The 24,666-nt window shown below is 39.9% G+C and overlaps 3 protein-coding genes across 3 annotated transcripts; all 3 read right to left on the reverse strand.

The window, feature by feature from the left end:
- Nucleotides 1-1,120: 1,120 nt before the first annotated feature.
- On the reverse strand, nucleotides 1,121-7,240 carry LOC104450477 (O-fucosyltransferase 10). The gene is made up of 10 exons (XM_010065050.3): nucleotides 6,176-7,240; nucleotides 5,458-5,554; nucleotides 5,145-5,212; nucleotides 4,862-4,950; nucleotides 4,276-4,473; nucleotides 3,851-4,055; nucleotides 3,573-3,740; nucleotides 3,290-3,457; nucleotides 2,585-2,775; nucleotides 1,121-1,713 (listed from the first exon to the last, which is right to left on the reverse strand). The coding sequence occupies exons 1-10, from the start codon at nucleotides 6,536-6,538 to the stop codon at nucleotides 1,509-1,511; spliced, it is 1,752 nt and encodes a 583-aa protein (XP_010063352.2). The 5' UTR covers nucleotides 6,539-7,240; the 3' UTR covers nucleotides 1,121-1,508.
- Nucleotides 7,241-12,345: 5,105 nt separating this feature from the next.
- On the reverse strand, nucleotides 12,346-16,500 carry LOC104450478 (ubiquitin-fold modifier 1). Its single transcript, XM_010065051.3, has 4 exons — nucleotides 16,339-16,500; nucleotides 16,111-16,208; nucleotides 12,882-12,914; nucleotides 12,346-12,657 (listed from the first exon to the last, which is right to left on the reverse strand). The coding sequence occupies exons 1-4, from the start codon at nucleotides 16,431-16,433 to the stop codon at nucleotides 12,575-12,577; spliced, it is 309 nt and encodes a 102-aa protein (XP_010063353.1). The 5' UTR covers nucleotides 16,434-16,500; the 3' UTR covers nucleotides 12,346-12,574.
- A 1,016-nt stretch (nucleotides 16,501-17,516) lies between these two features.
- Nucleotides 17,517-19,162, reverse strand: LOC104450479 (pathogenesis-related thaumatin-like protein 3.5). The gene is made up of 3 exons (XM_010065053.3): nucleotides 18,992-19,162; nucleotides 18,041-18,704; nucleotides 17,517-17,851 (listed from the first exon to the last, which is right to left on the reverse strand). Exons 1-3 carry the CDS (start codon nucleotides 19,050-19,052, stop codon nucleotides 17,713-17,715), a joined length of 864 nt encoding a protein of 287 aa, XP_010063355.2. The 5' UTR covers nucleotides 19,053-19,162; the 3' UTR covers nucleotides 17,517-17,712.
- Between the last annotated feature and the right edge of the window lie 5,504 nt (nucleotides 19,163-24,666).

Consider the following 24,666-nt stretch of genomic DNA (forward strand, 5'->3'; position numbering starts at 1 on the left):
ATAATAAAGATATAATAAAAGTATTAAAAAATTAAAATAACAAAAAATTTAAGAATTCTACCTAACGCATTACCAAATGCCTTAAAAAAACTCAAAAATTATTTTTAAGAATAAAAATAAAAAGAAAACATTTTTGAATAAAAATTGTTCTAAAAAACAGAATAATTACCAAAAGTGTCCTTAGTATGCAAGTGAAGAAATGGAGGCTGAGATTATATATGTAATTTTTTCATGGGAGAGATATGATCTGATGCGATGAGTAGACGTCGCCAGTAGAAACCCTGGAGTTAAGAGATCAAATTCATTCTCCATGACATAGAGTGACATTTGTTGCATACAAATTGCGCAATCCCAAGATTTCCATAACCAGAACAAGAATATGCATAATTGAGTAGAAAGATTAACGTTCCTGTTTTGGGATCCATCGTTCTTGAAACGGAAGTAAACACAATGTTCCATGTGCAAGTCCTTCTCCTCTATTGCTTTCCGTATCACTGGCTCAATAAGGCGGCCCCTCGGCGTTAGGTAAAGGAGCTCTCTAGCTTTCCGTATCACTGGATCAATGAGGCGGCCCCTCACGTTTAGCGTTAGGTAAACGCTCTTTAGGTGATGATATATGTGAGAAATTATGGTTAGATGATAGACTTGAGCGCTCCTTAGGTGATGATATATGTGAGAAATTATGGTTAGATGATAGACTTGAGCACTATTTATAGAGTTTCCAGCTAGGCCTCCTTATTACGGGCTAGGCTCAACTCGGCCCACACTAGCTAGTCCCATATTAGACTAATTAAGAAACCTTCTATGTCACCTTAGACCAACCTTGTTTTACGGTAACCGTAAAAACAGTAAATTACAATATCAATTAATTTAATCCACATTAGGAAAACTCTTACATTATTGGCACAAGCAGATAGTCCATGCCTGAGGAGAAATGCAGGTGAACGAACACTGACAATGTAGATGGCGAGGACCATGGACTTGGGTATGATGCATTGTGAAGATGGTCGGTCTGTCGGAGGGACGCCATCAAAGAATGCATCTGCTTTGCTTATTGTCATCCCCATTGATAACCAAAATCATCCAAACCACACTGAGAGAAGAGAGAGAGGCTGTCCCATGGAAGAACTGAAAAAATTCTTTTTTTTCTTGCCTGCTTGCTAAGTTACAGGATAAGTTACAGAGGGGAAGAGGAAAATGTGACAAACGACAGCCCTCCTTCCCTTACCAAAGGATTGCCAAGTTAATGTCAAATGTAAAAACACATACAATTACCACGCCGCATATCTACACTTGGTCCATACAGAGAGAGAAGCTTCACTAAATCCTGGTACGATTTTCTTTAGGACAAACAAAGGCTATGGTCGAATGAAACGAAAGAACATCGAGTCATCAAAACTGGATCTTGGCACCTCACAGATCCAAATTGAGCAAGGAGAAAAGGAGAAATCAAATCTGGGTAACTGCACAATTGAGCGGAAGTTTGAGATAACTATGAATTGGCTGTGCTATCTACCAGTACCGGATTCGACGTTCCACGTGTGCATAAGCCTGTGTGTTGAGTCATTCTGTTGCTGGAGACATCCACACTCCGGTAAAGGATAGGTATAAATGGAAGTCTTTCTGTTGAACTTTTTGACTCTAGGTACGATCATGCCTTTGCGATCGTTCTCCTTTAGCATAGCCTCCATACGAAGCTTAAAGGATGTCCAACTGCAATTACACAGAAACAGACAGCTGTGAGAAGTACAGATAACTACAGCCACTTCTCTTTATTTCATCTATAATAAGAATATTTGTCCAGGTATGTGGCCACGATGATTGCATCCATAGACAACATCCACCAGAGTGAACATATAGTGAGAACTTATCCAACTGCATGTTCCTTTGACTTGGATATAGCATTGTTAGAAAACATCCCATCCATTTCTTATATCATTAAAAATTCTTAATTATCAGGTGGAGGAAGCAATATGTGAAGAATCTTGTGCATATTACATTCAAAATCAATGTCAGCCCGATTCACGTACTGAAGGATGGGCAGATGGATAGATTGAGAATGAAAATAACATTGATCAGGGGATAAACAAAAATAAGAAATTCATTAGCAGGATGGATGCATGGACGAAATCATGGGCAATAAAAACATGGCTTTAACATCGCGTTAAAAAAATTTAACCCGAGCTTAGACTTCGAGGAAGTAACATTACATGCATTCTGTACAAATCACAATGGTAATTGATGTGAGACACCTAACAAAATGTGAGCCTTCTTACCGCAAAAAAATGGGTTGCTCTTGAATTTGTAAGCCAAGGCCACTTCTGAACTCAAACAATTTTCATCACGTTTTATATGCAACTTAGATCTAGTAAAGTACCCATTCAGTGGAAGATGCCTTTTACTGTACTTTCTTTTGTACTTGCAACTATATATGGATGTATCATGTATGAAGTTACACAATGCAAAATATGCATTCTCACGGAACAGAAATAGTTAGTTTGGCAACTCTGAATTACTCTAAAGGGAGTAGGAGAGTGGGAAAGAGAGCCAGAGAGCTGTGGCAAAAGAGACTGACGGAAATTACCTTATACTTGCATCTTGCAGCAAAAGAACCAGCTTATTTTTATCAGGCTTAAGGGTTTTCGAATGTCCACCATATAGGAATCTTCGGTGGCCCATGAGGAAATGCGGGAAATTCCCGCCTTGAGTTGTCACAAAAACCTCGCTGAACAAGCATACCGTGTAATCTACAGCTGCCAACCTTGAAGAGTAACCCTACAGAAGAGAAAGAGGCTACTTAAACATAGTAACTTGCAGCTTCAGAGAGCATCACATGATTAGACCTTTGTCCAATTTAGTCAGCACTAGTTTGTTTTGCAAATTTCTGTTGTCTCCAGGGTCAAGTTGGGGAAGAAGTTGTGAACCTAAGCAATATTCATGAGATCCAAGACGCAGTTCTTAAAAATAAGGGGTTAAAACCTCTCAGAGGTGAATGCTACGAAGGTGCTCCAATCAAGGCTCAAGTTAGTTATAACCAAATTTTGCTATAAAGTGCACATTATGTTCTGACTGGACAAAATTGTGCAGGATGCAGATATATCCAGTGAATGAGATAGAGTCCATGGAATGCGAGGATGTAAGGTATGGCATGAACTTTAACAATGTGCAAAACTAGCATGTCTGCATTACCTAGAGATTTAACAATGTGCAAAACTAGAATGTCCGTGTTACCTATCAATCCCAGAGTCCTCAAATTGACCCTATTGGAAGTGTGAGTAAGAACATTTACCGCAAATGGAGCAAGTTCTTCAGGGGTTGCAAGAGACTCCTTTGTATAAATAAGGGGAAACATCTTCAGCAGCGGAGTTAAGTACCTTTCTGCATGGTAAATTTGTCCTGAGGCTAAGTATATAGAGGTGGTATTATCAAATCCCATGCCACGTAGCATCATCCCGACCTATGCAGACAGAAAAACATCATGCAAGAACTTCCTATTTATCCAAATTGAAAATATTTTACGGGAAGCAATCATATGTCAGTACAAAATGACCAGATAGTTCAAGCAAGAGCACCTCCAAAGGCGTTAGAGGGCATTTTCCCTCCAGCCGATTAAGGCCAGGTAGGATAGTGCGGTCTTTCCTTTTGAACTTCCCTTTCCAACCTCTTTCTCGAATCATGTCAAGTTCAACCTTTTCAGTCTTGCCTCCATCATAAACACAGCACGAGAAGGCCACCATATCCTACAGTTAAGGGGGAGACCCCCATCATTATAAATGGGAAACAAACAACCTTCTCATGGGGTGGACAATTTGTAGAGACCCAGAAGGTTGTCAGTAATAGGCAATGGTACCTCCTCAAAGCGAAGGTGGATCGAAACGTACTTTCCACCAGTCCTTGAGCTCTTCTCTTTCATTCTACCAACTATTTTATCCGCGAGTACTGCTATTGTAGAAGAAAATCGCAATGCCCTAAAATTTGCTAGGCATCTTAGTAATTGAATATGAGGCGGCACATTCATTGACAATCTGTTGGCAAAAGGGGCAAGTCGGATTACCCTGCATTGTTGTTCAACTGTATTAGCAGTGAGATCTAATGATCTCCTTAACCTTTGTAAGGAAGATGATTGAAATAAAGCTACACGCAGGATGAAATGATCTTATTCCATGCTCACCTTCTTAGGCATGCTAATAATCTTTGAGATGACTATAGGCAGATCCTTCTTATATGGACATATCGCTTATAAGTAGAAATAAAGATATGGCCGTTCATGCTTACCCTTGTTCCTTCATGACAGGAAAGACTTCTCTCCTATAGTATTTTGCAGTCGCCCAAGCCGGGACACGGATGTTTGGCATATTTGTGATGTTGTGACCGTATCTTTCCATCACTTCCTCCGGCAATCGACGAATCACTTTCACATAGCCATTGAGTGTGGCAATGAAATGATCCTCATCATATATATCTCCAAACTCACTGTCAAATAATTTCATTTAATTACAAGCATGTCAAAAAATACAACAGAATTTCGTTTGAGAACTGCCCTAACATAGCTGGAAAGGTTAAGCATGAGAACATGCATGAGCACGAGCATGACTTCAACTTCCCCTCTCTTTAGGATTTCAACACGCAATAAGAGTTGTGGACAAATTTCTGGTTATCTGATTGGTAAATCCACGTAATTATGGCCGGTTGTATCAAGTCACACATGCATGAGCATGAGTGTACTGGAGTGGGTGGAAGAAGTGCAATGCAATCTATGTTTTCAGGCACAATAACACATAAGACACTAGCATGATGTATACAGGAACTAATGCTTATTGATATTCCTTCTGATGAGAAGCAAAGTGAGTTAGCTAATCACCTGGGATCCCTCCAAACACCATTGAATTCGAAGCGAGGTATGACTAGTATTGCATTCAAAATCCCAGCGACAGCCACTGCATTGCAGATCTGATCAAACAATGAGAGGCATTAGGAATATATTAGAGGGAACATGTCAATGCTTCACACCAAAAACATTTCAATCTAAAGCTTGGAAATCCTCTCTCTTCCCCTCTTACATAGACAAAATGGATAGAAATCCTACAATTACTGTAACAATAAACAAACAGTCATACTTTTATCATACATAAGAAGTTGCTTACCGCGGAGCGCTGTTGATTAAGACCGCCATTGGCTTCAACAATCAAGTATCCACTCGTTTCATTTGCTTCTGAAATAACACCGTACAAAACCAGTTTCTTTCATTAAAAATGCATTAAAAAAGGGTAATCATTTCTCATATGGACTGAAGCGCATTTAGAAGTAATAATATGCAGGCTAGGTGATCTGTTTGGTTTCTGAGCATTTTTGACGGACATGATTAGCACGCATATTTTGCCACTTCATTCCCCAATAACGAGGGAATATCTGTAGAAGAAAAGCATCAAAGTCCATCTAGAAATATTGGAGCTTCACCTGTGCCAGTGGCGAGACCAAAATGCTGTCCAACAATTGTACTTAAACAAGGCCTTTGCTCTTTGAGCCTCCTTTTATATGTCCAAAGAGTTTCCAACTGCAACAAGTTCCATAAAACACAGAGAATTCAATTACCAATACAAATGGATTATAAGGTTATCTTTCACAGAGAGAGAGAGAGAGAGAGAGAGAGAGAGAGAGAGCAGTTGCAGTTGAAAGTAAACGAAGGTCACAATTTGTCCAATGAACAACGATTTGATTTGAACAGACTGACTCAAACATTTGCAAGTAGCAAAGTTATGGTCATACTCTGTGATCTGCAAGTTCTCACTGTGCTAAGTAAAACAACCCAGAAGTGATACTGGTAAATGGACCGAACAAGTTCCTATCTTTCCAGAACATGAAATCCAGCACAAAACAATAATTAAAACAATACTACATTAGCGATATTGATATGTACAGCAAACAGCAAGCTATTACCAAAAAAGAAAAATAAATAAAAAATATACTTTTCAAATTCCCTTTCCCAATCTAGAAGTTTCAAGCTGATTTGATTCCCACAGAGCCACAAAAACGGGGTTCAGCACCAGCATTTTGGCCAATGAGACAAACAACAAAATTACAGAACATTTCAGAAAAGAAAACACAAACAAGAGCATAAAAAGAACAAAAGCAAACTAACAAGAACTCAAACAAAGTTACAGAGAGAGAGAGAGACCTCAATTGCAGAAGAATTATCAGCGTGTATATCAGGCCAGAGCTTGTGGAAGATCTCATGGCTACGATAGACAGAGCCAGGGGGCGGAAGGAGGAGGCCCACCAGGGAAGAGAAGGGGCCCACGCACATGACCATCCCGCCCAGGTAGAGCAGGGCCAGGGCCGCCAGGCACCTGGCGTTCCGCCGGATCACGCCGGCGGCGAAGCTGGGCCTGCTCCGGAGCCTCCTCCGGCAGGGCCCGACGGCGGAGGCGGAGGCGCGGGGCGGGGACGGCGGTGGGCTCGGGGAGCTGCTGCTGTAGCCGAGAATGCAGCAGCTGTTCTTGCTCTTCATGGCCTTTGCACTCGCCTTCCCAATGGCCATGCAAGCAAAACACACACAACCCAGAGACAGAGACAGAGAAAGAGAGAGAGAGAGAGAGAAGGTGAAGTCTTTAGACTGAGATCCTCCCTATTTCCAGCCACTCTCTTTTTCTTTCGTCGTTGCTTCAGTTTGGAACTTTTTGTCGTGGTGGGGGGACAATGAACAGTCCCTCCCTTGTCCTGTTTGCATTCCTACCAGGAAGTGGCTTTCTTACTAAATATCTTTGCAAGAAACGGTTCGGTTTGTTGCGGAAGGAACAAGAACCTCATGAAATGTCGGGAAACCAACGTGAGAACTTCGGGGCAATGAACAATTTACTACACCCAACTTTTGTATATGTACCATTACCATTTAATCCCGCGCCGCAAGAACTCTTATCGTACTTCCCGAGAAGGAACAAACCCTCGATGTAACCTCATCGCCATGCCCGTATCACTGCTAATCCTGCCTATCACCTTTGGCGAGAAAGGTTGAGACGAAAAAAGGTGGGGGCGGCCGTTGCTTTTCGGAGAAGCAAGTGTTTTTCTTGCTGTACAGGGAAGGTACGCATTTTTCCTCTTTGCGCGGGTTGAAGTGGCTGCCGATTTCTGTGCTTTGATGCCCGCGCTTGGAGCGTTTAAATCTGATCTTCAGCCTCTGATTTGGTGGAAGAAGTGATGTAGTTTACAAGGGATTTGGCTGGATGCAGCATTTAAATAATGCCCACGAGCCCTTTCCCTGCATTTGATTAATGCAAAGGCCAGCTCGTATCGTGTCTCGTGATGGTCTCTTTGACCATGATTATCTGATATAAACAATCGCGTGTGCGATTCAGCGGATAAGAGGCGACAAAATGGGGCTCGAATCGATACTCCAATCCTAGAAATGTCGCCTGATAATCGAACATGGGTGACTCCTCCTTGGATCATGCGTAATTCATAGGAACAAGAAACTGACGGTAATTAAGCAGTGACTCTCCAAGAATAATGAAGATCTTTCTTCTTTTTCTCTATCTAGGTACAGTACCTCCTTTCCACTTTAATTATGAGTACGAGCTTTAAACTGTGGAGGGCGGGCTCTTGTGGTCCTTGCTAATTAGCATTGATTTGCTCAATGTATAGTGCGCCATTAAAGCACGCAAATATACTTAAATTTGGGGCATTGTCCAATCAATCTCAACCTTATTGTACGAATACCATTTTAGCTAGGGGTGATCAATTCCCGGTCCGATCCGATTCTACCTAGGAATTGAGAACTAGACCTGGACTGATCCAATCCTGTCTAGTCTAAAATTTAAGAAAAAAAAAAAAAAAAATACAAGAGTTGTTACTATTTTTAAGTTTTATTACTATTTTTAAGAAATTAAAAAATATATATTTAAAAAAAAAAAAAGGGATTGGTCTGTCTGGTCCGATTCCATTTCGAATCTAGTTTCATTCGGTTCCCTCTCAGAATTGGAAACCAGACCGCCAATCACCACTTCAATTTTTATGAAATCAGGAACTGGATCGATCCCTCTAAGAACTAGACCTAACCGGCCAGTACCTAGTTTGAACGGTCCAGTGTGCTTACCCCTAATTCCAATCACGAACTTGCCAATTTAATCTTAAAGTTTTGTGCAAAATTCCAATATAGACTTTCCAATTAATCTTTGCTGAAAAATTTCTAGACACGATCTCGTGCTATGTAAGATAATTGGCAATAAATGCATCAACGATTTCCAGCGAATATTGATTGTGAAAATTACATCGGAATTTTGCGTAAAAATTTAGGATTAAATTGGTAAAATTGACAAATTCAAGAATGAAATGATAACAATACATTTAAGATTGATTATATAATTTTCCCCTTTGAATTGGAGGCAACATTCAGAAAATCAGTGTCTATGCTTCTTTTCTGGGCATCATCTTGATAAAGCATGGAAAAGGGGTCACCGAATAAATGATAAAGTGAACTTTAGTCATCAAAGATTATTCTATGTCACCCCCACTCTTTCCGTGCTGTGAAGATGATGAAACTACCAGGGCCCCAAGATGAGTCGGAGATGGTCGTTGGAATAAGAAGCGAAGTGAGTCTCCCCCACACCTCAACTCTATATATCTCCTCTTTTGCATTTTCCTTGAGCTTTATGGCAACGCTTTTGCCCCTCTATTCTTCCCATTGACCAACTTTTTCATCATATTAGTTATGCTCGAACCTTTCCTTTTCGAGGCAACGATATAATTGGTGTTTCTGCTTGGAGTGGCTTCGACAATTCCTTTTTTTTTTTTATTCCAAAGCAAAGCGGAAAGGCCCCCGGTAAAAAAAAAAAAAAAAAAAAAAAAGAGCAATGGAATTTGTGCTTATCCATACAAGGACAATAATTCTCGATTTAGAAAGAGAGAAAAGAAAGGCTCGTTTGTAAAATCACTATACTTTATGATGTGATAAGACTCTAATTAGGTATCTTATATGACTCGCTTGTTCGTTTACTCTATTTTAACTTATCATGTTACTTTGAATATACCGTGCGCTAATCTTAGTTTTAATTTATGCCGACAAGAAATATAACATAATATCTCGAGCGTATAGATGAATCATCACATCCTTTATATCAATTTCATGAATCTTTTTTAATCAAAACTAGAGATAGGTGGTCATATAATAGTAGGTACAGGTCCCGTTTTAGTGGGAGCAGATGAAAAGCTGAATGAAATGATAGAGGAAAAAAAGAGGGGGAATTGGTAATTATCGAAATGGACAGATCCCGAAATGGTTTCCCGACGTCAGGGAAAAGAGAAGGAAAAATACCATTTGAAAACGACTACGAAAGCTTGACGACAACGTTGTATGGTATCCACACATCTGAATGTACCCAATAAACCCCAAAGACACCGGACCCTCCCTTGTCTTTTGATTAAGATGGTGGGGACCACTCGAAGAATGACTCTCACTTACCCATTTAATTAAATCACTTTGATAGGATTATCGAACTTTTTTTTTTTTTTTTGTAATTATTGGTACGTCTCGGAAAAGTCAGATAATTTTTTTAATGAAGTCAAAAATTTCATTTTAATAGGTAGATTTAAAAGATTAAAAAAAGTAAATTTGGGCTATAGAAAAACATTGCACGAAGAAGTCAAATGACAAGCTAATTATCACTCTTTTATATTATTTTAATGGGCGAAGGTTCTATTTATTAACAACATTATGAAATATCGAGGTCATTAGAGTGACTCGAATACATGTCGAAATCGAGCTTGCAACGCCTTTTGAAAAGAATTAGGGGTCATGATCCTTTAAGCTGATCGAATACCTTAATTTTTTAAATGTTGGGTCATCTTTCTACCTAAAAAAATGTCAATTTGTTTTGTTCGAACTTAACTATGGTTGTTTTGACATGTCGGCATTATGCAGTTAATGTGAATAACTCATGAGTTTTGTCGTGACTCTTGTACACAACAAGAGATCTCTATTAGGTTGATAGGAGATCAACATAGATGTGACCTCTACCCCACTAAACATATTTGCCAAATTAATATTGTGATTCTGTAATCACATCAAAGATGTTTCCCGAATTTTGTCCTTTAAGTCGAGTAGGATGAATATGGACATCTTTTTAGAGATAACACTTAATTTTAGGTCGGATTGGAGAGACAAAAAAGAGAAATTTCATATGTGAATTTCAAAATAACTCGTCTATTTAATCTAAATCGATTGCATATCGAATTCTGCCCTTAAAATAAGGAATGAAATCTCGAGTTGAATTCCTACGGGACACGACTTTTCGTGGTTCTCTCAAAAGGGGGTGTAATTCCTCAGCCTCCGCAGCCTCCCGGCATCGCCTCTGACAAAATTAAGGGTGTCAAGACCTTCGACCGGTTTCATGAAAGCCGATTCGAGTGATCAAAAGATCATTATTGACCAAAAGAGATGGCGAGCATGCGCAAAGGAAGCAACGACTGGGTAAAGATGGAAATGCGACGGGTGCTCGCGAAGATGGAATGGAATATTGGAGAGCTAGAAAAAAGGGTTTTTGCCTTTTCGGTTGGGCAAGAACGAGGGAGCAGCGGATTTCACGGGAAAGCCGATGAGTTTGCCGGGACGTGCGCTTTTTCTCCTTCCAATCTTTCGTTGGATCTTCTACGATGACCAGCTGGATCTCATTCTCTAGTTTGACTATAACCCTCCTCTTTGTATACTAATTAACGCCTCCATGGAATGTTCCGCGACTTCTTTTTTAATGGGGAGTCGCATCATTGTGAATTTACATGAATCCGCCACCCCTTTCTCCCCGTCAATTTTGGGTAGTTCCAATCCCTAAAACGTGCGTCCTACTCTCTTTTCTAAGGTGACTTCTTTTGAGTGGAATTTTTGGTGTGCTGAGTAGCCTTCGGCTAGGCCAAAACATTTGGCTGTCAAAATCAATAAAGAAAAAGCTTGGATAACGGTTGGCTTCACTCACTCTCTCTCTCTCTTTAATGGATCAGAATGTCCTGTCTTCCTGCCAGCTAACTCTTGAGAAACTGTCAAGATCCATGTGATGGAGTTGAGCTTTTTGAGATAGGCAAATTCTGACTTCCCTTGATCTTAAAGGGCATTGACTAAAAATTCCCTGGTAATTTCAGCCATCTCCGATGCTTGAATCACTCGTAAGCCTCTTACTTATAAGCCGAGGGAGACCGCATCGAGCCACGATGCCTCATGGATCTGCCACTTCCCATTCCTCATCAATGGCACAATGAAAGCGCGCCTGCTATATGAGAAATAGCCCATGTCCAGTCTTCTCTCGGAAAACAACGGATCGTTCATACTCATTTAATTAGTTAAAAATACTGGCTACAAAGAGAAGTTACAAGCGCAACATCGGCTACACTAGGCAACAGACACCGATGCCGGAGAACCTTGTGCCCATCGACCCACAGTGCACCTGATTCCTATTACTTTGCCACGAGAGCTAGGACAGTAGTCTTTTTCTGATTCCTATTACTTTGCCACTAGAGCTGAGACAGGATAGTCTTTTTCTGATTCCTATTACTTTGCCACGAGAGCTGGGACAGGATAGTCTTTTTCTGATTCCTATTACTTTGCCACGAGAGCTGGGACAGGATAGTCTTTTTCTGATTCTCTCTCTCTCTCTCCTCTCCCCCCCGTCGTTCTGGAAGGATTGGGTGACATAACACGAGAAAGTCTACCTCCTATGTCATCATCGCTCAGAGGCATGTCCCAACCGCACAGTTACATAGCCATGTTTGTCATAGTTTTTAACTACTGGAAACAAGGTCACCTGGTTAAACTTGCCGAGATTCGAACATTGCGCGGCATAAACATAAAATCGCATACTTCCTCATCCGACATTCACCATTCAATATGTATTGTACTTCCTCGGTTAAAATCGCGTCTCTTTCCACGATTTCGTTTTCTGGTCCGCTTCTACACAGCAGTGACGGGCTCTCTCTTCTCAGTTTACAAATTGCTTTCCACCGCACCCAGTCCCAACATTAGAAAGCTTAAAGACGTTTTGAGTGAGCTGCCTCTTCTTCAGCGAGCCAACATGCGAAGAAAAGGCCGTTCAGGGGACAATGAAGTTAATGCCGTGGGCCGACACATAAATTAACTCACGGGTCGGTTTCAGAAACCCACCATCAATCGTGCATAATCAGATTCACATTCTGCTCCATGCTCGTCCACTCTTTACCCCTTTGAACAACTTTTAATGAACCGACGATAGATATGGTGAGCAGAACTGTGGACCTCCACCTCTCATAATATCATATCCAACCCCACCAACCTCACATAATCACTAGCAAAACAACAAATGCACATTGGGGTCACCTCTCCCAGCAACATTAAAACGTCGGTACCAACGGCTATATAATTAATTCTGTCAACGAAAAAAAGGGCAACAACCCGTTTCTCCCCACCCTTCCATCTTTATTGTTTCTCATCCGTGATTCACATAACGATTTTCACTTGTTTGATGCCAATAGCAGTAGCTCGATCATGGAGTTTTAGCAAGAAGAAATATCCAAGGACAATAGCATGTCAAGTTACAGGTAAAATTAACTAGAAACAAGTTCACACTGATGGCGATTGGCATGCTCCAACCCTATCGCGAGGGATCAGACGCAGCTCTGAACCATGTTTCAGGAAGACATTACCTGCAGTTTTTATAAGTTGTTTTTATAAGTAAACAAGACTAGTTAATATAACTGCTTTGAAAATTAGTAAAAGATTCACGGAGACTGGAAAGGAAATCACTTGTATAAGTCAATAAGAAGCAGGATGGACGTCATACAGACCTTTTTTTTTTTTTTTTTTTAAATAATCAATTGTGGAAACTGAAAAAGAAAAACAGAAGAAGATGGAAAAGGCCATGACATACCAGCACTTTGCTGAGGATTAATGCCTACCCCATCTGCAAGAGTAAGGAAGAGTCAATCGAGTACAAAATAATAATTGGAAGCTCAAAATATCTATGGCTCTAGCTGGCTAACAGTCAGACTAAAGCCACCCACATCTACGTGTTTCTAATAGTTTGAAAAGCACTAATGAGACTCTATATTAAGTCAAATACTTCCCACAAATACAAAACCTACAGATCCAGGCCCTCCAGTGGGCAGCACTCTGTCTGATTACTGGTTTCCAGTGTGAGAGTTTGCAAAATATTGTAGAGACCAGGTCAAGGTATTTAAGAGTTAAGTCATCATTTCTGAATGCTATCACTCCCTTGAGATTTCTCCCGAGAATTCAACCCTCCCAACCATTTTAGATTATAACTGAAAATAGTATCCGATCATATATTATGGGCATATAACTGCAGAAATCGAGCATATGCTAATGGCTGAGTATACCAGATAAATGCCAGAATATAGATGATTGGACAAAGAAACCTTCCGAGTAAAATAAAATTTCTAGTGACAACAAACATCCAATCAGCAATTTTTTTGGGAAATTGTCCTCCAGCAAAAGGGTTCTTATTGCAAAAATCGGACCGTCTCATCCAAGGCCTTTGCTCTTGAATTCCTAGAACCAGATGCACCCCCACAAACAAGCAGTAAAAAGTTCAATGCCCTAGATGCAAATGCACCACATAACTACAAGCAGCAAACTAGAAAGAGCCTGACCCTTTTACATGAACACAAAATCTTTAAATAAAGATATGCAACATCATGCCTCATTAGCATGAAATCTCAGCCCAAGGCTAAATCCCATCTGTTAAGTTTATTTCCTCTCAAACTAACCTTTAAACAAGCACGAATATATAACCTTGTGTGATAATGAATACGAAAAGCGTGATTTTTAAAATAGTAACAACAGATCATATTCCGTCTTTTGTTGACATTAGGATCAACAACACAATCACATATTACCTTATTTTTAACTTATTCGGTTACACAGGTTGGAAAATCACAAGAAACTTGCTTCCCTGCATCAATTAAACCTGCTTGCGGACATATTTAACTTAGACTAAGATAGAAAGCACCTATCAGAAATGCAGATCTCCAGCATATTGAAATCAACACCTACTTTGGAAGTTGTAGAACTCCCTCCTCATATACTTGACAGTAACTCAAAAAAGAATCAGCTTACCCCAATGGAACCAGAGCTTCATCTCCAACCTTTTCCTCCCTTAACTAAAGAATTTGACTCTATTGGGCATTGTATCTTCTCTTGTTTCATATGAACATACCTAATGTAGATTCTTGTAACCCTTCACATCTTCTGCCACTCTAGTCAGACACTAATGCACTTGTGCCTTTTATTTTTCTCATGAGATGCTCCTCAAGCTCCAAGCTAACCTTCTACAACCTAATAACTTCTAAAATCACATTCAAATTCTTCCTTCAAATAGGAAATAAGCCCCTTCCTGACATCTTACTATACCTGCATTGTCATCTATCATAACCTTGACCTCCAAAGTAACAGCTCCTCTTTATTCAAGTATGTGAAATCTATTCGCTAATCTGCTAGTTGAAAATACATCAATATTCACAGGTATAACAGGACAAACTCCTCATTTATTCCACCCAGGCGCTCAAAGGACTACGAGCAGAAAGAATGCATACGTTGATTGTGGAACATCTATTTTTAGATATGGCTAGACTAGATATTTGGTTCAAAAAAGATTTAACATTTAGATACAACTAAGAAAAACTCAAAAGATCCCAAGTGGGAGTAGCCAGAAGGGAAAAGCATTCTTTCCAATTATCACTATCATAAAATGGATTTCATAGCTCACCAGGCTACCAATACATCCTATGGATTTCTATACTTTCAGTAAGAAATTATGACACGCATTAAATCTTCAAAGTTCATCTATTCTTCTAAATGTAATAAAATGTCAATATACATATCAAAGACATGTCATATAGCGGTTCATAAACTATTTGCTCACAGGCAGCGAGTTAATGGTTCTTCTGAAAGGAAAAGTTACATGAGCTACTACTGTCTCGACTGCAGCGAGCTGTCTAGAATCCCAGGGGGAGACAGTTACTCCTTAAATCCATCAATTAGCACATTTTCCTGGGTTGTCTTTATTCTTGTTCCTGATTGTTGTATTTATTACATAAACTTTTGACATAACAAATTATTCGAAACAGAAACTAAGAAAATGCTATAGGACAAACATGGGAGCAGTTCTTTCTTTGTTTTCTGGTTCTTTTAATTTTCCTTGGACTAAGATCTTGAAATAAAGTGTCTTTCTGTGTGCATAATTAGGGTTCATTTTAGGACCTCCTAAGCTTACTTAGTCCTAATTGCAAGACTCGATGCTTCACCGCTTCACCACATTCACATAGTATCCTACCCATGACCCATATTATCTTTGTTCCTCAAAGAAGAAACCTACGCTGCTGTGGCTTTTTATCTCAGGTACTCTTGTTTAAAGCTTTCTTAAGATGCTTATCTTACAACTTCTAAAGAACATAAGGTTGTGTTGAGTATTAAACTTCCAATTGTTCTTGATAGATCTTCCGATACATACCCAAATGAATCTCCTCTTCTGAAGAAGGTTGGATATGATGAACACAAGAATATAATGAAGACATTTAAGACGCTGGAGGAACCAAAGAAACAGAAAATTTCCACTAATTAATGGAAAAGACTTTACAAAGCTTAAAGTGTATCGAAAATAAAAAGTCTGCTAAATAAAACCCTCTTGATAGCGCAAAGCCCCATCAAGAGAGCTCAAACACCAAGCCCATAGCTTCCATGCAGCAGCAAATATGCATATATAAATTTCTTAAGAATACACAACAATCAGGCGGTATCCTTGTTGCAGCATGCATTCCTTATTCAACCTAACTAGCCGAAAAGAGCGTGGTCTGGACAATTGTCCCCCGGAAGACGAATCCGAGAAGCTCCAAAATAATGTCCTGGGCCAAGTTAAAGACTTTCTTCAAAGAGAGAAAAACCACCATTTCCGATGGAAAAGGCCTAGCGTAATTCTCAAAATCAAGCGGAGGCCACCCTCCAATCCCCTCGATCAGCCACACATACGACTTGAAAACTGACAATCGAACATCGACCGATACCAAATGCCAAAAAAAAAATTAAAAAACGGAAAATGAAACCCTAGATTGAGATCGTTTCGGACAAAAAATTAAAGGTACCGTTGGTGATGATGGCGCTGGTCTGGGGCGGCACTTTGAATTCCTCGGCGGCGAATTTCAGAACAGCGGTGAACGGAGCTGCCTCCGGCACGCTGAACCTGATCGATCACGCATCATACGTTCCAACGAAAATGAGATGAACATCGAGATTAAAAAAAAAAAAAAAAAAACGCGTCAACTGAAAGGCCGCGAAAGAGAGGGAGGGAGAGATCGAGGTGGAGAAGGTACACTTTGAAGGGGAGCTTAGGATCGGAGGTGAGAGTGACTTTGAAGGAGACCTTCCCTCCTCCGCCACCCCCGGCGGCGGCTGCAGTACCGGCCATCTCTGCGTCTGCTTTGCGTTTCCTTTTCGCTGGTTTTCTTTTTCCCCTATTTTCTGGCTTTATATCGTGCGAGCCTGCGAGGGAGAGAAATTGATATTCAAAAGAAGCGACGAAAAATAAAAATTGATGAGGACTTTTGTTTGGAATTTCGTGCGTAAATTACTTTTGTTCTCGAGTTCTTTCCGTAAAATTGCATTTTCTGAACATTTATGGGAAATCTTTGAAAATTTAATGCAGTCAGAGATTACTTCCAAAATCCTTTTATTTTCTGAATTATGTTGCATCTCGGTATCTTTCATTTCATTTCTTTTCTTTTTTGTCCAATATCTATTCATTCCCCTGCTATCCACATTGACTCCTTTTCTCTCTCTAAAATTACTCATCCGCTTTTGAACTCTCACGCTAGTGTGAATTATATGCCATAGGAATGAATTATACATTACAACATGTATTGATTTAACTCTTAATTACTCAGAGGGGAACATTTGTATAAAGACACCTAAAAACTAGCATGATGTTCTTTATTTATCATTGAGTTCATTAGAAATTTTAAAATTTTGTCCGTACAATACCTAAATGATTGATAAGAAATCCCGGTTGCCGTGCATGATAAGATATCTTGCTTCACTCACATGTAAAAGGAAGAAGTGAAATGAATTCGTCTACTTTTAATTAAAAAAATTTACTGGTAATTTTTTAAGATGGATATTGCCCACCTAATTTCGTTGCCTATTATTATTTAAAAAAGAAGAAGACACTAATGGTTATTTTCTTATAATTCTTCTGTCCTTCTGTTCTCTCCCAATTTTCTTTCCATATGAGACAGAATAAATGTCATGTTGATGTTTTTTTTTTTTTTTTTTTTTTGGGTATTTCGGGAAGGATGTATTCTTTACTAAAAGATTCTTCACACGACGATGTCATTTTCTTCCGTAGGAGAGGGGCTGGGCCATCCAAGATAATATCGGAGAAGTTGGGCCAAGCCCAGTATTCCCTTTCTAGCTTATGGCCCATTTCGACCATTAGTATAAAATGCAATTAAATTACAGCATAAAATCAAAAGTAAAAAATAACTCAATGGTCGAGGAAAAAATGTTTAATCATAAACCAAATTCATATTTACAGACAAATCCGGCAAATACAATATTGGTTGAAAAAATTTGACCGCCTTTTGATACCGACCATCGAACTCCATACGAGGAAGAAAAGGATCAGAAAAGAATACCATTTATAAAGAAAAGAATTTCTCTTCTTTTCCTTTTTTGTTTTTTTGTGAAATTTAAGACATGTTCAACAAGCTAAGTAGCGATGCCAACACGAGCAACAGGATTCCCAATATTGTGGTCTGTGATTTGAAGTTGTTGCTGGATCCGCTGCACACGAGCTTGTTGTTATGGTATGTGCACACCGTTTGATTCCTGAAAACACGACGAGAAACGAAATTAAATCATGTAATTCGTAGTATATCAATTTCCCTAGGGCTAATCGATGGAACCGTCAATTGATCGATCCAATCTCGAGACAATTAAACATCGATTTACTAGCAAATTGAAGTTACGAAACGGGTTCAGGCCGAGCCGTTAGACGATTCGGTTGAACTGACCAACCTGGGTGAGCAAAAGGTGATCACGTAATCAGTCCCCACGCAGGTGAAGATGCTCGTGGGATCGTCGTAAGCGTAGCTATAAGCGGTCGGGCATGCTTGCTTGAACAGTTTGGAGTAATATGTAGGCTGGCAGATCACGGGATTGCCGTACACCCCTTTGCAGCAATACTCGTCCGTGTCGAACACGTCGCAGGCGCTCCGGCAACCGACCGTCTTGCCTTTCACCTTGACCGACAGCTCTGACGGGCAGGTGGGCCGGAGGTCCCGGTCGCACCCGGCGACACTGCAGTTCCCTTGGCCGTTGATCGGGGTCACGGCCAGGGGCAGGTTGAACCCGTCGACGAGGCTGACGTCATAGAAATCGGTAGCTGTGAGGGTGAACTCGGCCAGCGTGGCCGGGGGATCCCCGGAAGCCTTGCACTTGAGTTCGCTGCCACAGGACCCGGTCTGGCATGTGCCGTTGCCGTTCTTGTCGAATGTGCAGCCCGTCCTGCCCCATATCCGCCCGGACCACCCGACGGGGGCCGTGAAGACGATGGACTGGCCGGATTTCAGGATGAACCCGCCGCCGCCAAAGTTCTCACCCGGGGTGATTGCAGGCCATACCGACTCTTTGCACTTGTTGATAATGGTGAAGATTCTCGCCGAGTCCGAAAACCCGGGTCCTGCCATTTAATTACCACATGAAGAGAATGACTAGGAAAAATTTAGGCGCATGGAATGGGAAATAAACGTGTAAAATACAAAAACCAAACACAGAAGGATTATGTTCTTTCATACCATTATACCGATAATTGGAAAAGTTATCTCTAGTTTCGTTTTGGCTACAGGAAGAAAGCTTAATAAATCTACACATCCCGCGATTCAATTTGAGATCATGCCACGGATTCATTTTGAAAAATCGGAAATTATGCCTGAAATCCAATGATACAGAGAGAATACAATACATTACCTGTTGAAAGTATGGCTAGAATCAAAAGAAGTGGCGAGATCACATTGAGAGGCGAGGCCATTTCACTCTCTCACTATCTCTTGAACTTGCTCGTGGGGTGGGGCTAAGAAATGGGGAACGAGTAGAACGTAATGCGAATGAATCGCATCAGTAGATTTATGAGAAAAGAGGAGGGGGAGATGACGAAGAATACGTGCGGAGGGAGAGCAAAACAAAGGATCGAGTGCTCTTTCTTTTGCACGAGAAATTGAAGCTTTCGAGCAAAGACTAGGGAGATTCTTTTCCTAATGCACTCGCTCTGAGTTTATTCCATGGTTCTTACCTTCCTTTTTGTTCATTCTATTCTCTCTCTTTTGGAAATGGACCTTTTTCTTTCTTTTCGATAGTTTAGGGCACGAGCGCAGAAATTCAATTACTGTAAAACATCTCACAAGTCTTGTTGAAGCGATTAAACTTCCGGCCTCTAGCCCGTGCGAGGAGCCAAGACTCGGAGCTTGAAAATCGAATAAATATTTCATCTATTTGTGTGCATATGATGTTGTTCAGTTGCGTTTTAGTCTATAAATGATAGTTAGCAAGTCATATCGTTAATTGACTAACGCAAAGATATAAAATAAGTTAAAGATCAAAGTGCTTTTCCCTGTTTATAGTGCGACAAGGATTTTATGGCACGTATACTTCTCTTTTCTCTAAAGGAACAATTAATACGGATGTTCTTTAGAAAACCAGGTATGCACATGCAAATTTTAAGGCTTTATTAGCATAATAATCTTTGGGCTATTATAAGAATAATAGTTCGTTATGAGTCACAAATTTTTGAATGAATGGATCTCATAATAATTTAAATTTATTTGTTATTGATTTTTTATGCTACATAAGAGATTGTTGTTCTAATATTAAATTAAAACTATCACATTATCATTTCTCTAAATTTTTTACACAAAAGTCCGAGTATATTGCTATCAAATCAGACAAATCAATAGACAAGCACAAACTGACGTGTGGTCCTTTTGAAGCCCTAGATCCTGAATCACATCCTGGTTTATCATCCTCCATCCTCAGTCTCATCTCAACTGGTGCGTTCTCTCTATTTTCTCAGTGATTGACTATCAAAATCACGGAGTCGAAAAAGAAGAAGATGCGTTGTTGGCATTGTTGCTGCTGCTCGGGCGATGGAAAATGTCGTTCCAGAGGCAATCGAGGAACGCTTTTATCAGGTTCTCGAGAGTGAGGTCGGAAGGTTGGTACGTCGTCGATCCATCTTGTCTTGTTCGTTAGCGCACTGTCACGAAGTTCCTTTTCTTCTTCTGCTCTATGTCGACGTTGATGGATCGAAAGAACTCTATGGTGTCCATGAATCCATTGCTTGAATCTTGAAAGCCCTCGACATGGCCCGTCTGTCACTAAATTCTCCAAGCTATTGTGTCGCCAATACAGCCAGGAGGAGGTATCCGTGATGTGATTTAATCTCTGTTGATTGATGAATAGTGATGACGATGACGATGACGAAGAACGGGAAGCTAGAGTTCTCAAGGATGGTCAAGGCCAACTTTCAAGCGGTATCTGGGGCCATGTTCTCTGTAACAATCAGGGCGACGGGTGACCAATACAGAGGACGGCGGTCGCCGGAAAACAGATCCGCTGGCTCTGGCCCTCTGACAGGTCGACAGCGACCAAAATACCGTCCTTCAGACAGAAGCCCGTGAATTGAGACTTCGTCGGTGTGATCCATCATCTTCTTGTCCTCCGTATTTCATTCCATGATATAAATGAGGGCTTCTTTTCGAAGATCCGCGACTTTATTCTAGATATTACAGAAGAAAAAGCTGTTTAGATTGCGATTCCTTTAGAATCGTTCTTCATGCGATTCCTTTAGAATCGTTCTTCATTTGGCTTTCGCAATCTATTCTTGGATTCCAAAGATCTTATTAGAATCCGGGTTACTACTACATCGATTCTCAGTGTAGAAAAATACCTACACAGGTCTTTTATTATTTAACGTATAAGTCATATCCTTCTCTTAGATAAATTAAAAGCGCATGATATTTTTTTGTTGGCACAAGGGACAATCTGCTACTTAGGCTGATACTCAGGAGCAGAATTCTTCCATTTAGGCGGATTTTTTTTTATTTTTTCAATACTCATTCTCTAACGAAGTCTTCAAGAGCCTCCACGGCAGCTGAAGCAGGTCATTTGCTAGCGCTCCCTTGCTTATTGCTGGCAGTGATAGTCGATGCCGGGAGCCCGTCGAGCCTTGTCGTGTTGAATAACGACGATTTCTTTCGATTCTTCTGTAGTTGTTGGGAAAGAGACATTATTGCCTGCACCCGGAGCATAGTAGGCCTGATGCATGCGCGATTGCATGGACCGGAGCCTATATGCACCGGGGGCAGCTGATAATTTTTCTGCTGGGAAGAAAGGCGAGCGCTTATTTTGATCGAGTATATGAATGAGACACTTCTGCTGCTGATTCGGAACCGGCTGAATATGGCATTTGTCAACATTGAATGTGCTTTTGCTGCTCCTCTCCTTCCAACATATATTTCGCAACGCTGAAGCGACGATGTTCACGAGTGGTTGATTATGTATGGTTTCTGCAGTGAGAATGCAACTCGGATTAGCTGAAAGAGGCGAAGCTTCTAGTTTGTTTTCAATTCAGGCCGTTGCTTTTTCAATCCATCTTACAGTTTTGTCCATGAAAATTTATCCACATTCATATTTACCAAGTAGAATGACTTCCAACCATGAAGTCTGCCAGGCTTGGTATAAAAATTACGAAGACGGTATGCTTTGAAGGCGCCGTCCATTGTTCTTAAGTCGTCGCAAGCTCTTTTTATTCCAACTATATTCGTCAATCCTTAATTTAAGTGGAAGAATGAAATCGAATTGGTGTGTAGCTGGTCATGAAGGAACCAAAAAAAAGAGAGGATTATCTTCACTCCAAGTCAAATGTGGACTTTAAAGAAAATCGCAGTAAAAAGTACATCTTAGGCTATCCTACTCTCTTCTAGGGCTATCAAAACGGGTTACTAACCCATGTACCCAACCCATATTTATTAAAATGAGTGATAAATGAGTCCTCAAATTTGTCATATAGGTTCTGAAAAGAAAATTCCAAAATAAATGGGTCTACTAATCAAAAGATCGAAGTTGGAAGAAAATAGGTTTTAGCTCATGTTCGTTCATCTTTAGTCTCTCCTCTCCCGCTTCGATTCGGACAATCCCCCTCGCCGCCCCTCCTGCTCTCTCCTCTCTCCTCACCGATTAGGCCTCCGCTCTCTTCTTCGAGTCCGGCCCACCCCCCTCTACCCGTTCCTCTCCACGCGCCTCCTCTCTCGCTCCGTCAAGAATGACGGTTTCCCTCACTCAACCCGATTTTTCACGTAAAGAAACTCTTCGTCTTATTAGACCATATCTATATGATCCTGACAAGGTAAAAAATAATGAAAGTAACGGATACGAGTACCAAATTGCATTTAAATATAAGCCAATCAATTTGGGGGAAAATTAGAACAATCGAGGTCGTGTTCTCTCACGTATTGAATCAACAAGTTGCTATGCATCTTTCACTTATCATACGTTTCAGTGATTAATTGGATTTGGCGACAAAAATAAGGATGAAATTTACTTGGATAGAAAGAGCATGCACTCACAGAATCTGTCATCACAACACATGCACACTTTTTTAGTTCTTAATAAGTATTCAAATTTATTTAAATTTTTACGTTTTTTTTTTACTTTATTTACTTATATTGTTTTTATTTGATATGAAATTTTTATCCAAGTAACATATATATAGAAAAAGTTTGAAGTGGGCTAAATAGGTGCATATAGGTTTTATAAGCTAGATTAAGTATGGATGTGTTTTGGGAATATGATGGGTCATTAAATTTATATTGCTGTAAATGAGTTAAAGGAGTCACTTATTTGACAGGAAGTTGTCTAAGCAGGTACTCCCAAACTCTCAAAAAGTTCTCCTAAATTCATTGACCATGTTGGGCATGAATGAAAGTACTGGTGAATATTCCAAACATGAGATTGATTGCACCCAAATGATGCGAGAAGCCGAACTTTAGGTACTCCCAAACTCTCGAAAAACTCTCCTAAATTCATTGGTCATATTGGGCACGAGTGAAAACATCGGTGAGGGATCTAAACATGAGATTGGTTGCGAAGCCGAACTTTTTGCCCTGCACACCCGATCCGTGCGTATTCCTCGCCCAAAATCCTTTTTGGGACAAAGCTGTTTCAACCATCTCCCTGTTTCTCCGTTGAACTGTCCCAAGAGAGTGAAAAGAGCCTGGTCCTCATCATGAATTTGCGGTACTTGATAGCATTTATGGAGGGGCATGACACCGTGAATATGGTAAGATGGGCCTTATAACAAGCTTTCACCAAGCCAACGAAATCATTGATTTGGGAATAAAAAGTTGAGTGTTTCTCAATTGGCAACTTTTTGCTTAGACCCTTATGGCTACTTCCTATCCACATGAGACCCACTTCTCTATTTCCACATCTACTTGCTTTCCATCTTCAGTTATATCATCCATTCCTTCTCAATCATCCCTAGCAAAGCTATTTTAATCATCCAATCATCACGTAAAGACTTAGAAGTCATGATTTCATGGAATTTTTCATGGGCACGCCGAGTCAAGGGGGCGTTTGGTTGCCCCAAGAGGTTGCCCTATTGCAAAGGGACTGGCCTGTAGTTCCTGTGCACCTATCTTTCATGGGGAGAGAGAGAGAGAGGGTCACCTACCAACTTGGTGAGGTAACACGTAGTTATCTGGTGGAGATAGGGACGTGTCTATTTGAATGATTGTAACCATCTCATTCACCCATCATTTGCGATGTTTTGACATGAACTATGCTCATTATTGCCATTTAACTTCCTTAAACCCAAGAGAAGATGTTGCCCTCTAATTTTTTTTAAGGATAGGAGATAAATTTGTTGATAAGGTAAAAAATTCTTTAATGACTAGTTGTCAAATACCAAATTACAGGGAAAATGACATTATTAGTGCCATCATTTTTGTATATCATTTACTTGAGTGTCATGACTTTTAAAAATTATTCACTTGAGTATTATAATTTTCAATTTATTACTTGAATGCCATAACTTTTCAGAAGTAGTATTCACCCAAATGCTAGAAGTCCTATGTGGCATAATAGTTGTGGTAAATGTTTTTAAAAAGTTATTTCATTTAAGTGATCAAATCAAAAGTTATATAGTACTCAAGTGATTGAAAACAAAATTATGATACTTAAATAAACATTACAAATAACTTATGACACTTATATAACTGAAAAAAAAAAAAAATTGACACTCATTAAGTACCATATGAAAGTCATGTTATTCATGTTGTTTTTTCTCCAAATTAGACAATCTATCGTTTTTGGCTCATTAAGAAAGTTTGTTAGGGTGAAACTTTGCGATTGAGCCACATTTTCACAAAACTCCATCCTTCTCCACTTCTCCATACATTAAATAGGAATAACCCCTTCATGTTCTTCAATTGAAACTTTATTATCTCACTTAGTTTATACTAATTTTCTTAAAAGGATAATTCACCATAAGCTTGAATATATTATTAATTTGAATGTAATTGGATAGTCATCAATGCTAAAATCACCAATCGAGAACATTCTTTTAGTTTTTTTTTTCCATGTATATG

The sequence above is a fragment of the Eucalyptus grandis genome, chromosome 6 (assembly GCF_016545825.1).
Source record: "Eucalyptus grandis isolate ANBG69807.140 chromosome 6, ASM1654582v1, whole genome shotgun sequence".
Classification (NCBI taxonomy): Eukaryota; Viridiplantae; Streptophyta; class Magnoliopsida; order Myrtales; family Myrtaceae; genus Eucalyptus; species Eucalyptus grandis.